General features: G+C 41.7%; 1 protein-coding gene across 6 annotated transcripts in view; it reads left to right on the top strand.

The window, feature by feature from the left end:
• Window positions 1–13,592, top strand: part of GRAP2 (GRB2 related adaptor protein 2) — a 119,128-nt gene that overhangs the window by 91,756 nt on the left and 13,780 nt on the right. For 5 of the 6 annotated variants that reach the window (XM_055808333.1, XM_055808334.1, XM_055808338.1 and 2 more), the window contains one exon: window positions 12,778–12,880. In XM_055808333.1, coding sequence (XP_055664308.1) covers window positions 12,778–12,880 — 103 coding nt within the window. Of the gene's footprint in view, window positions 1–6,849; window positions 6,946–12,777; window positions 12,881–13,592 lie in introns of those variants that run through there. The other variant, XM_055808337.1, reaches the window with a different exon arrangement.

Genomic DNA, 13,592 nt, shown 5'->3' with positions numbered 1-13,592 from the left:
TGGGTAAGTAGTCCCAAGACTGGATTTCGCAGAGCCTGAACATTGTCTGACACCTCTCAGATCCATCTCAACTGCAGTCTTTTTACTAAGAGTACATCTTCTGAGAGGATAAAGATCATAAAGAGCTACACCTGCATGGAAGTAGATGTATGTGCATGCACATAGATTCCAGAACAAATTCAGAGGTGTACATTCTTGCACTTGTTCTGAGATCTATATCCATTTATCCTCCAATGAACCTTCAATATTAGTGCAAATATACTAAACGCACGAGGTGTGTTAATATATCGATGTGGTATATTTATATAGTAGTCTGTTGTGGCCCTAAATTCTGTGAATCCACAAAATGCAATCTCCACCAGTACACAAAATTAGATAGATCCCTTGCATACATATGCATATGCACAGTAGGAAAAGGATTGTTATTCTGATAACCACACGCTTGCAGTATAACACGTATCAGCCAGTGCTGAAGCTTACCAAAAGGAGATGAGAAAAATTGAGAGGCAGTTAGCTAGATAAGATATGAAAAAGTAGCACAGAAGGAAGTGGCTACATTTTTTATACTTCAGTTGTTTGTCTGTAGGGCTTGAGAAGGAGCTGCTTGACAATTGTGCCAAAAGAGACCATTCAAAGCAACTTCCCATCAGGCGGCATTCCTCAAGTGTCTGCTCTTTGGGAGCAGTCAGGGAAAATTCATTCTGTGGGAAGCAGTTAATGGAGCTGCATTACCGACCCCTTATTGCTCTGTCTGATAGAAAGACAGCAGGTTCACTTTGGCAGCTCCAGAGCCCTGATCAGTTCAGATTAGGGGCGTATCATCTGTCTGGCTTAATCAGGCATGTTTAGATATATTTATCATGATTAGAAGGGTGTAGCAGAGGGTGGGGGAAGAAATAAAGAGTAAGATTACTTTTCTGTAGCTTCAAATGGAAGTTTAGCAAATCCCACTGAGTCACTAGGTGCTCATCAAAGGGAGAATTTAAATTCTGGAAAGGAATGTTTTGTTGAACACTCCAGCACTAGATTCAAATCACTGAAGAAAGGTCTCTTTTTCTTTCTCTCCCTTCCTTTCTCCTTCTACCACTTGCTTGCAGCAAAGAAGAAAATCAGCAGCTTGTGTAGCCCATGTTGATTTTGGCTTGATGGGCACACAGCCCCTGCTTAGCTTATCTGAACTTCGAATTCTAGTAGTATGATGACAAAATTAGCTACCATCATAATGGCCTAGATGTCGGACCTCTGTATTTTTGCCATGTTTATCTTTCAGGGACGCACATGATACCATTGCAACAGCCTCTAGGACTTATTTTGCTACTTATTAGTATTCAGAAGCAATGATAATAAACAAATCATAAACACTGGGAAGAGGCTCCTTTTTCTGTCGGTAACAGCGCTTCTCTGTCTTCACCTGGCTGGTTTTTTTGGATTTGAACACTGTAAAGAGAATTATCCCAATGTATTATAATGTCAGATGTGCCAAAATTGCTGCAGATGTAACTTGGTATAGTTCATACATGATGGTGGAGACCAACTGGTTAATTCTTAAGAGCCTCTGAAAGAGGTGGTATTGGCTCCCAAGAAAGCAGTAAGGAGGAGAAAGGTTTCTTAGATCTGTTTCAGTGCTGAGTGTGATCAGAAAGTAGTCCTGTTGGAGTAAGGCTCCAGAGCAGAGGTCAGGCTGTGGGATCCATGGTTTCTTGCCCTGAGTAACTGGCCCTTTTTAGCTCTTAGGTGAGCTAAATGTAGGACAGGCTTGGAAAAAAGTGCTGTTATGAGGAGCATATTCTGTTAATCTTTTCCTGTGGTCTTCAACATTTGGGCTTGCAGATTCACCCAGATTTCCCAGCAAAGGCACAAATTGCTTTGTGGTGAACAGAGGCTTCCTTGACTGTGAGCTGGATCTTCTTTGGTCTCATCTGCTGATCCTTAAAATGTAGTTCATGGGCCCAAGCTGAAAACCTCTGGCGCAGAACACTACATAACAGAGCAGGCACACTTTGGCTATGTGTCCTCAGAGTAGGTGACAACACAGAAGCTGTAAGGAAGTTGCTTCTATCTGGACTCTTGGGCAGCAATGCAGCCATTAAAACAAGTCTAAAGAAATCCAGGAGAATTGTTGGCAGGAAAGTAAAAGTTAAATCTTCCCTTTCTCTTTTGTAATATGCCCTTTCTTCCTCTGCTAATCCAGTCAGTTCTGCGACAGTTCAGTTCTTGTGATTCTGTGTCAAGATGATAATCTGGGATGTCACGAGCATGGCTCAGTGTAATCGCCCTACAAATGCAGAAGGTAGAGAACTTAACTGATTAAATACAAAAAGCTATTAGTGAGACACTAATAATTCAGTAATCAGGAGTTATAGGGTAGGGAACATAGAAGAGAAAGTTGGCAGGTTTTGAGGGATTTGAAGAAAATATTTAATATTGTCAAGTTTGCCAATACTTCTTTAAAATAGAAAACTAGGGGATCATAGCAATATATTCCCAAAGAAAAATCTCTCAGAAGTGCAGAGATGTTCATCAGCCAGAATAGTAGAGGGTACCTCTAGAGATGAATTAGCAAAATGATGGGAAGGGTTGCATGAATCAAATAGGAAAAGAACACTGTTGTTCAAGATTAAAGCCGGATCTCCTTGCAATAAATGGTGCTACATCGATAGTACCAGGAAGGTAAAGTTGTATATTCTCCTAGTGCATGAACACCTGTAGAATTAGAACAGTACTCTTACAGTTAAAGCTTATTCCTGTAAGAAAAGGCTTCACACCTTTAATTAAAAGTTGTACCACATGTGCAAGCACAGTAGGCTGTAGTCATACCAGCTAAACTGAATGTGGTTTGTGAGGGTGATGGTGACAAGACCAGCACTAGAATATGCAGCTGATGACTGAGCTGTTTGAAAATCCTAGAACATGATCAAAGAGGATCACTACAGGTGAGCAACAAGGTGCAGAGCTTTTAAGACAATCTTTGCTAACAGGAAGCATAGCAAATTGGGACAGAGCTCTGCCCAGATCAGTTCACGGAGCTCTGCAGAGCAGCATTTATAGCACTGCCACTCCTGTGCACTCAATCCTGAAAAAAATAACTGCCTACTAATGACCTGTCACTGTGGACAGCTTGAGCAGCTGTTTGCAGAAAGCAAAGTGGTGAAAGAGGATGAATTGCTGTGTGTGAAGCATATCTGAATATGGGGACAGGAATAGATGGAAGATTGGGAAAGACCAGACAGCTTCCATTCATAACATTCAGCTTTATGTGGATTTACAGCCCTGATGCTCCTGAATCCACAGATGCTGAGTTATTACTAACAACAAAATATAACAATAAAAATCTCGCTTGTTTCGATACTTTAACTTCTGTTTCCCTTGTTGGCAATGTTATTTTCTGAAGGCAAACTAATTAAGAACACGGGGAAGTAGTTTACACTGAAGACAAAGCCTAGCCACTTACTTTTTCATATATTATGAACCCGAACAATTCAGAGTAGGCAAAATAGTTGGTTTATATGTTTTATTGGAAATAACCTTTTTTTTCCTTTGCTTTCCTTCTTTTCTTTTCCTTTTTGTTTTCTTTTCTTTCTGGCTACTCCCATGCTTTCCAGATAGAAATTAAAGTGGAAAAGTGCCTTGGAAAAAGTTTTCTCTCTTGAAAATTCAAACCCAGCAAGAAATGACTAAAATTTTTGTGAGCCAATATGTTCTTAGGCAGTTTTCAGACATGTTTGCAAATACCTCTATTTTGGATCATTCACCTGAGTGTAAAAGTAGGGGTAAGTTTATCTGCATTAAGCTCTTTAAATATAGGTCTTCCCAGACAGTATCATAGCCACGGTTCAGCTATCCCACCTGGATTCTGCCACTAGTAGATGATGACATAAGAAATCTGAAGTAGGTAGTTGTGGAATAACCTGTCTGCCTAAGCTTGGCTTTATCCAACTGTCTAACAGACTGGCTAAAACATGGAAGCATGGGGTCTAATGCCCTTCCCATAAGGTTTTTTTACATTAGTTATAGCTGAAATATCTGGGTGTTTCCTCCTATTTTTCAACATAGCTGTGATGCATGTATTGCACATGGTGAAGATGTTAACATACTACCATAACTGTGACAGGGGAGGAGCATATAGGAATGGAGAAGAAAGAAAAATAGTTATTTCCTATCCTTTCTCAATGTTGAGGCCTTGCCACTACTGAGTGTTCTGTTTATGGTATAGAAAGCCACATCTTTTATGGCTTGATATTAAATAGATTTATTATTGTCATGGAATATTTCTGGATACGTAACAGGAATCCATACCAGTGTTTTGTGACGTTGTCAGGCAGCAAACATAAGTGACAGCTCACAGCAGCGTTCTTGCTGGGGGGCCCATTAGATCACATCATGGTAGAAACAGAGAAAATAGGTCGTTCTAACGTGTAGCATAGTGTAATCTGTCAGGCCATTCACAGAGCATGAGAACAAACATAACTTAAAACCAAGAAGACTGTGAGGATTGGTGTCCCACTTTCCTGTAAAGAGGTGTATATTCCTGACATGTACAATGATAGCCACATGTAAAACTTTTCACAGTAAGAGCTAGCTGCTGTACTCTTTCTGTGGCCCCCTGCACCTGTATATTATTTCAGCAAAATACATTGGGCATTATCCTCTTCAGAGGCAATTCTCATGGTTTCTACCCCTTACTGGTTTGAGCGCTTCATAACTTACAGCTTACCCCTGTTTTAAGTAGCCGGTATTCCAGGGAGATTAGTCCCTCCCCAAAGGATGGTGTGTATGGGGACTGCCACTGCCTGCTGCTGGACTGATTGTCTTAGACTTGCACATTGTGGTGTTTTTTGTGAAGTACTATGGCCCATAAGAAAGGATGAATTGCATGAGTTTATGGGTCCCAGCAACAGCAGTTTGGCGGGTAAGAACAGGGCAAGTGCACTGTGAAGCTTCTTTCACTAGGCCCTCCCAGATCCTGACACTCTTGAGAATGAGCTCCTAGTGCTTAAGTTATGAGAAATTGTGAATAAAAATTCCTGTTTGCCTTTTCCATGATTCTCATCATTTTCTACATTGCTTTTGCATTTATCCCTCTGTTAAACTTTTTTCCTAGGATGAAGGGTCCTAGTCTGTTTAATTTGGTCCTTCCTTGTTCAGAAACTTTCTGTTGCTTTGGTCTGAATTTTGCCTGAATTACTTTCCTCTGCTATTTCTAATGCTACTGTCTCATTTTTTAAATGGAGGGGTAAGAACTATATTCAAGTTACAAATACTCAAACAGATGCCCCAGTGATCTGTACAGTGACATAATGTTGCTTTCTGTTTTGTTCTCTATCGCTTTCCTGACATTTCCTAACCTGCCTTTTTGACTTCCACTGAGCTGACACTTTGATGGAACTATCCACAGCAATCCAAAGGTATCTTTCCTGTGTGGTAATTGCTAGTTTTAAGTTTGTTGCTGTGTTCATATAGTTATAGTTGTTCATTCCCATGTCCATTACTTTGCAGTCATTGGTGCTGAGATTCATCTTGCACTTCAACAGTGTTTTGAAAACCATCTCCACCATCACCATCTTTGAGCAGATTTAATTTGTATTACCTTGACATTTTTTTCTCATCAGTAAGCTTTGTCACTTCATTTTTTCCAGATCATTTATGAACCTGTTGAACAGCTCATTCAAATTGTTTCCCAACTTACTCAGTTGTAAGTCCCTATAGGACCTTCCCTTTTACTCTTTGAGCACTTAGGAGGTTGTTTTTTTAAGAGCCTTCAGTGAGAGACTCCATCAAAAAGGCTTTAGAAATGCAAGGTTTATATCAAGTGATCACTCCTATCCACATGCTTATCTGCTCCTTCAAAGAACTCAATCAGATTTGTGCAGTATGACTTCCTTCTACAAAAGCTATGTGAGGGGCAATTGCTATGTCATTTCTCCTTTATGGCCAGTAATTCTTTTCTTCATTATCGTTTCTACCAATTCCAGGCATACAGAAGTTAGACCTTCTGCCCCTTGCATCCCCTCAAAATGCTTTTCAATCATAGGCATTGTGTTTGCTGCTTTTTCTAGTTCTAGTACAGAGGCTGGGTTAGGTCTTACATTGTATGCCGCAGTTTAATTGCTCAGCCTTTACTATTTCATGTTCAGTTTAGATTTCAGTCAAGATTTCTGAAATATCAAATCCTTGGATTTACTCTTGTTCATTTACTGATTTGTCCTAAAACCTTTTCTTCCAGTTCTTCAGATTAAGACAGTTCCCCTGGCTCTTCTCTGCAAAGAAAACCCCAGTGTGGGAACCTCCTTACATCCCTACAGAAGATGCATGGATGCAGAGAATTTATTTAGCTTTTGTACTTCATCCTTATCTTCTTTGAGCACTCTTTTTACATCTCAATCATCTGTCAGCCCTATGGACCCTCTGGCAAGCTTCCTGATTCTGTTGTCTTTGAAAATAATTTTATTACATGTTTTTATGTCTTCAGCTACTTGTTCCTCAAGATACACTTTTCAACAAACTTAGGGTGTCTCATTTCACTTAACAGATCTATACTCTTTTCTCTTTTCCTTATTTGGGCAGAACTTGCACTTTTTGAGGGACAGGATCCTCTTCCATTCAGCTATTAAATGAGCCTGGTCTGAGGCAGCAGCAAAGGGAAGGTCCTTTTGAACTGACACCACCATTTTAAATATGCAGTGTACCAAATATTTCCAGCATTAGAGACTGATAATTGTCTGTGCCCCGCTCTGTCCTGTGACAGACACTATTCTGTGCCTCTGTCCCCCATGCCTATTTCTGACTGTCCTCGTCCACACACGTGGACCCATTACTGATGTGGTACACTGTCATTGCGGGGAGGAGCCTGATACAGGCTCAGCTCTCCTTCTCTTCCTTCCCTTAGAGAGTAACGCACCTCCTGCTTTCTAGCGAAGCACCAGAAGAGAGGAGAGCTTCTACAAGGTATGGGGCAAGTGTGGCTCTGAGACTTGAGTGGGGGGAGCTGTGTGGGAAAGATACTAAGGAGGAAAGGAGGGTTTTGTAAGGAGATGTAAAGTACTGCACGGTAGAGAAAGAGCATGGGATCCCAGTGCCATCTTGTTCATCAGCTTCCACAACAGAGCAGTGCTTTTGCAGAAAAAAATGCTGTGCCTGAGCCAAATCTGACCAGCTGGAAACTGAGGGAGGAGGTGGGCAAACAGAAGGAAGTGCCTGCCCCCACCCTAGTCTTCCACACCAACCCTTCTGGCACAACAAATATTCATGATTTCATAGTGTCATGGTATTGTGCTCCTCTCTTTGGGGCTGCTGTTGCACAGGCTTCCCAACTTCTCCAGTGCTGCACAACTCTACTCTCATGACTGAACGCAGCACAGAAGACCCAAGACAAAGTTCCCCAGGAAGATTAAGCACCATCCTAGTCTGAGGCATTTCTTACCAACTGCTGTTGGTTAGAGTCCTGAAAGTCTGTTTGTTCTGTGAATCCTGTTCCTAGGAGGCTTATTTTGTCTGCGTACAGAGGCTCAGCCCAAGTATTATGCATTGCTCTGGATGGTAGGATAGCTAAGACTTATACGTGACAGTGCTGAGTGTTTTAGTGACTTGTTCTCCCTTATATATTTTACTCTCTTATCGCTGACAGTCAGTGGAGCTGCACCGTTAACTCTGTAGCAAGAGGTTTGTGTTTTTGGAAAGAAATATTCCCATGCCACTTGTATGTGGCTTAGCTGGTGAAAACAAAGCTTTTATCTATCACAGCTCTTGTAGATAACGGGTCCCTTCTCTGTTGTTTCTGCTGTACAGATGTTCAGAGTTGAATTCTGTCCCTGGTTGCTTGTCAGTCCAATAGGTTGTTCTTGCAGAGCCGAAGAAAGACAGAGTAGCTCACGCTGTGTATCTCAGTGCAAAACCTCACTGGATGGAGCCGCAGGCTGGAAATGCACATGCTGCAGGCATAAAAATAAAATATTTTGTTCATATGGCTCCTTTAAGTGGGCACATTTTTGCAACTGTGCCCTCTGTCTGTGATGTTGATATGTTAATATGTGAGATTGAGCTGGGCTGAGCCCAGGCAGTCCCTAAGTGGTAAACTCTTCATAGGTGGTGACCTTCCCTGGCATTGTTATTACTGAATTTTGACCCAGCTTGATGTAGGGTGTTGAAATCTTTGGGATGCTGCTGTCAGAATATGTTGCGTGCTGACATGATTTAGGCCTTGGCACTTTTCATCAACAGAGAAATGCTGATGTTCTTGCTCAGAGAATAGCATTCTGCCAAACTAAAATACCTCCCTAATGCTCTCAAAGCCACACTGCTTTTCATTTTTCCTTTTATCAATCTTCTGCTGCACTGGTCCCACAGAATTGCAGTAGCCTGATGCCCCTTGGATCTGCTTCGCTACAATAGGGAATCACAGAGAAAATTCACCTCCATGTAGAAAGCCAGCACAAAATGGGGAGTACTGGTCAACTCATGCTCCAAACTGAAAAATCTTCTTTTGAACATTGCATAGACTTCATGCTAAACTCTGTACAAAAGTGATTTTCACACAGAACTTTATGCAGTCTAAAACTGTCCTTGGTTACTCGAAAGCTTAAAGGAGTTGTACCAGTTAGTTATAAGCAGAATCTGTCTCTCTGTGAACTGCAGTGCTGTCCTTTGGGACAAAAGGGGCTTGAGAAATGTAAGTTATGACAATAATGTAAAAATACCTGTCTCTCTGTGTCACAGGGTAGTGCTTGAAGTCAGGCACATGCAGAGAGGGGAGGAATGGGCCCCTGGCAGGGGAGTTTTCATGAGGGCCCAGCACTGACCCATGTGGAGTGAGAATTCTCAAGTTACAGATGGAAGGAGGAACAGGATCACAAAAACAAACTGGTTTGAAGTTCAGGTGACGAGAAGTGGTAGGCTGGAGTTCAAAGACAGGATTATTGGCTAGTGTTGCTTTAGTAGTTGGTGGGGGAAGAGCTTAAGGCCACAGTATTACTGCATTGCTGATTTATCAACACAGCCAACACTGTGTATGGTATTTGAGTCGCTTCTAAATCCAGCCACTGGCAATGAAAAGCACATTTAATCCATGTGTTAGATTGTTTGAAGAAGTATCTGTCTCCTGGTCTCTCCCTAAGGTTGGGATTGCTGAAATTGAAATGGAGGTGAGAGAGAAGATTTTAACTGTTTCAGAAACCCTTCTCCTTCTGAGGGGGTCACATCTCCAATAACATCTTTTAACATTTGAGATACTGAAAAATTAAAGGCTCTCTCCCCTTTTGCCCCCTGCAGAGAGAACCCCCACTGTCTCTTCTGTGACTAAGGGTCAAAAATCAAAGACAGGATTTGTATTTAAACAGTTTATTGTTTTTAAGTGTGAGGGCTTTTTTTTTTTCTCTCAAGCTGGGATTAATGGTCTACACTTAGGAGTTCCACAAATCATCTGCCTTGTTGGCTCTGGTCTCTCTGCAGCAGCCCACTGCTGCAAGATAAAACACCGAAAAACATCCCTTATTAAAGTAATTCTCCTTTAGCCTTTTTCTTCAGTTCTCTTCCATGAAAGAGTATCATTGTTTAACTAGTTCCCACAATGGTTAATTCCCTTGATTTAATACATGCATGCTCTGTTAGCATGCTGGCTGTGGGAGGTTGTAGACTGAAGCTCCAAAAATGTCAGTGCAAGAACAGAGGAAAGTTCTCAGATTAGGCCTGAGTTGCACCTGCAGAGTTACATCAATGCTGGAATAAGAGTGGGGCAATCAGAGGATGAACCTAAGCTATATTTGCAAATCTGTAAATAGTATCCAAAGTAAGAATTAGAGCATCAGTAAGTCGACAGTGAGAAAAATGGATGAAAATGTTGGAATAGCTGGAAAGCTGAAGACTGAAAATACATTGGTAAAACATAGGGATTATACTCCACTATTGATGTATATTGACAAAACCCTAAGGCAATGAGCTAGAATAGCAGGCATATAGCAGACCATAACTGACCTATGTACTTGTCCTGGTTTCAGCTGGGATAGAGTTAATTTTCTTCTTAGTAGCTGATACAGCACTGTTTTGAATTTAGTATGAGAATAATGTTGACAACACCCTGATGTTTTAGTTGTTGCTATGCAGTGCTTACTTTAAGTCAAGGACTTTCCAAGTTTCCCATGTTCTGCCAGTGAGCAGGAGCACAAGAAGACAGGAGGAAGCAGAGCCACGACAGCTGACCCGAACTAGCCAAAGGGATATTCCATACCACAGAACATCATGCTTGGTATATAGACTGGGGGGAATTGGTTGGGAGTCACCGATAGCTGCTCAGGGACTGGCTGGGCATTAGTCAGCCGGTGGTGAGCAATTGTATTGTGCATCACTTGGGGTTTTTTTTTCCCTTGGGTTTTATTCCTCTCTCCTCTTCATTACAATTATTGGTTTTGTTGTTATTATTATTGTTGGTTATTTTTACTTTCTTTCAATTATTAAACTCTTCTCATCTCAACCCACGGTTTTACCTTTTTCCAGTTCTCTTCTCCATCCCACCAGGGCAAGGTAGGGGTGTGGAGTAAGCAAGCAGCTGCATGGTATTTATTGCTGGCTGGGGTTAAACCATGACAGCACTCCAACCTACATGGGGGGCCCCAGCACCGAAACAATCCTAATTGCTATAGGATGGGTTAATACTAAATGAGCAGATCTGTCTGTGGACTGACAAAAAAATTGCCTTGGGGCCACATAGTTCAATCAGTCGCGTGAATACAAATTCACCTATAAGCAGTGAAAAAGAGGGTGCTAACAGATCCAAAAGCATGTGAAGATCTTTTTATAGTTAAAAGTGAGATTTAACATATCTCAGAATTAATCTCCAGTGATGTTACAGCCCCTCTTGTGGATCACTTTACCTGGACATCTTTAGTCAAGTGCAAAGGGATTCTGCAAGCAGGAAATAGACAACTTAGCCAATAAATACATGCTTCTTACAGCTAACACACACAGAAGCTAGCTAGGATTTAGTGAAATATTAGGCTAAGCATTAGCATACTCGTTGCCTGTATAAAGGCACCTGAAGAGTTTTTGCTGGTGAGGCAAGCATCAATCAGGACAGAAGAGTCAGCCTCCATGGTTGCCATCTGCCACCAGCTGGGCCAGAACTGATAGCACTGACAACTCAGCTCAGGTGACCCCAATGATTTGTGACTGGTCCTCAGCCAGACTGACTATCTGAACTAAACCTCCTTTGGTTTTGTTTTTCCTCTGAAACTTTATATCTTTCCATGCTGGTGTTTTTTCTTCTTGAATCCCAGGGCTACTGCTGGTGCTGTCTTAACAGCCCTATATATTATTATATATACATATATAATATATAACAGCCCAACAGTCTATAATTTTTGCCCTGCAGACTTTCTCCCAGCTTATTCTCAGCAGTTTGAGTCAAATTGCACCGTATCAGTGATGGGCTCTGGATCCTTGGTACACAGGTGGTTAAATCCCTGGGCTGTGTGTCAAAGGGGGAAGCTTACAGCAGGTATTGCAGAGAACGAGGGGCTACAGCACCCTGTTGATTTTGAAGTGGCATAATTTTGGAGGTTGCTCAGTATCAGTACTTTATATATTGGGGATCTTGGTTCAGTTCTAACAGGAGACAAGAAATAGCCCTCTAAGTAGGGTTCTTCATATGGTTTCTTTCTAGGACTTTCTGGTTAAGAATGTTTTGGGTCAGGCAAGTTGGCACTTCTTCTCAAGTCATAAAATATGGCTGGTTTTGCAAGAGGCTTCAGGGTCATTGTTCCCAGATGAACCTAGCTTAGTAACCATAAAAATTACTTCTATATTGGAGCTGTCTGATGGTCTTCACAAGTTAGGCTGCAAGAGCATCTACCAGCAGTTCACTTGCTTAATGTGGCACTGCCTAGCTATTTCTTGTCTTGTCACTGGCAGTCTCACAGCTGAGCTGCAGAGCCCAAGAGCCAGCCATGGGAAAGGAGTAACTCTTGATTATAGAAGTGGTCCTGCTGGGGTACATCTGAGTTACACGAGCAGGAAGTGGTGAAGAAGCAAAGTTCATGTTGCTACTTCCCCTGTCACATCTGCTCTGCTGATGAAAAGCAGGCTTTGGTTTGCAGGTTGTCTGGTACATTTCAGGCTCCTAGGTTACCAACACCGAGGTAGAGTAAGGGCGTGCTACTTGTCAGTGCTACAGTTTCACTCTCTGCTTGCTCCAAAATAGGGGATACAGCCTTTCTGCAAACAGTTTTTCCTAGCTGCTATTTGTGGTCACCCATGCTAAGCTGTCACAGAGAAAAACCTCTTTCAACCTCCGTTATTGTGGCCCCGTCCAAGGAAAAAAATGTATTTATTGCAGGGCGTTCATTTTGTCTACATTTTGTCTCACCCTTGAGATAAAGAGTAAGTCACTGCAGAGGAAAAATGCATTCTTCTATTGCATGACAGAATCACTTGCTTTATTGGAAACTGTGGCAGCGTATTGATTGGTCTATGCAGAAGGTTTCCCCTGATACCAGCTTATTTGGGTGATGTGTTCAAACTTCTTGGTGAGACTGCTGCAGAGAAAGAGATCTGTTGGAATAAGCATACAGAACAAGTTGTTTGAACTACTGACTTAAGCTAATTATAGCCTCTTGGCCAAGGCGTCTCCTCTACTTGCTAATGTCTTTCCACGTCTAATAACTAATGTCTACCAATGGCTGGTGTGTGCTCATCCATGTATAAATCACAGCATTGCCTATAAGCTTTCTAGAGGCTAGACTCAGCAGTCCCAGCAGCTCATAGATGTTGACAAGCATATACTTCTTCCAGCTTTGCTCTGCCACCAAGACAAGGTATGGAAGCCATCGCCAAGTTTGATTTCAGTGCCTCTGGAGAGGATGAATTGAGCTTCCAGGCTGGCGATATGCTGAAGGTAAGTGCAGCTTCAGGCTTGACTAAACAGCATTTCCGAGAATGCTGCCATTCTATGCTCCCATTTGCCTTGGCAAAACAGATGAAGACAGATGCCTATAGATTGGGATAAAATTGCAGGATACTCATCTCCCATAGGGCTTGCTATAGGTCAATGAACAATACCCACGTTGCTTGAGTCTGTGTCCACTTCACTTGATTTTATACCCATAAACTATGGAATTAGTTGCCCTGCAGTCCTCCAGTAGTCGGCAGGGAAGGATAAGTACCTTTGCTGGAACAGATATCCAGTTCTTCAGTGGACAGATTTTGAGGGTCCTGTCTGTTTCCATTGACTATATAGGTAGTCTAGGGTGACTATGTTTAAGATAATTATGTCTAAAGGCAGGCAGGATGGCTTCCTTATTTCCAGCTCTTAAACTGTTTAAAAGATAGTTGTTATGCATTATAGAACTTTTATCTAACTTTTCACTGTAAGTAGTTACTGTTAGTTGCTGCAGGGGTTTTAGGCAATTGCAAATAGAAAATCCATGAGACAGTCTGTTACACACATAAATGGAAGAGTTTAAGAGGTCTTGGGCTAACAATATATACATCCTTGCAGGAATTTAGCAGTGAGGGAATGACAGAAGTAGGGTTGATCATATACAATACAGAGTATTTAAGAGTCTCTTTAAAGTTTTTGCATGTGTTATGGTAGAACAGTTCTTGTT

Source organism: Falco peregrinus, chromosome 6 (genome assembly GCF_023634155.1).
Source record: "Falco peregrinus isolate bFalPer1 chromosome 6, bFalPer1.pri, whole genome shotgun sequence".
Classification (NCBI taxonomy): Eukaryota; Metazoa; Chordata; class Aves; order Falconiformes; family Falconidae; genus Falco; species Falco peregrinus.
Note: the sequence above shows the minus strand (reverse complement) of the source record. Positions and strands in the feature narration are given on the sequence as shown.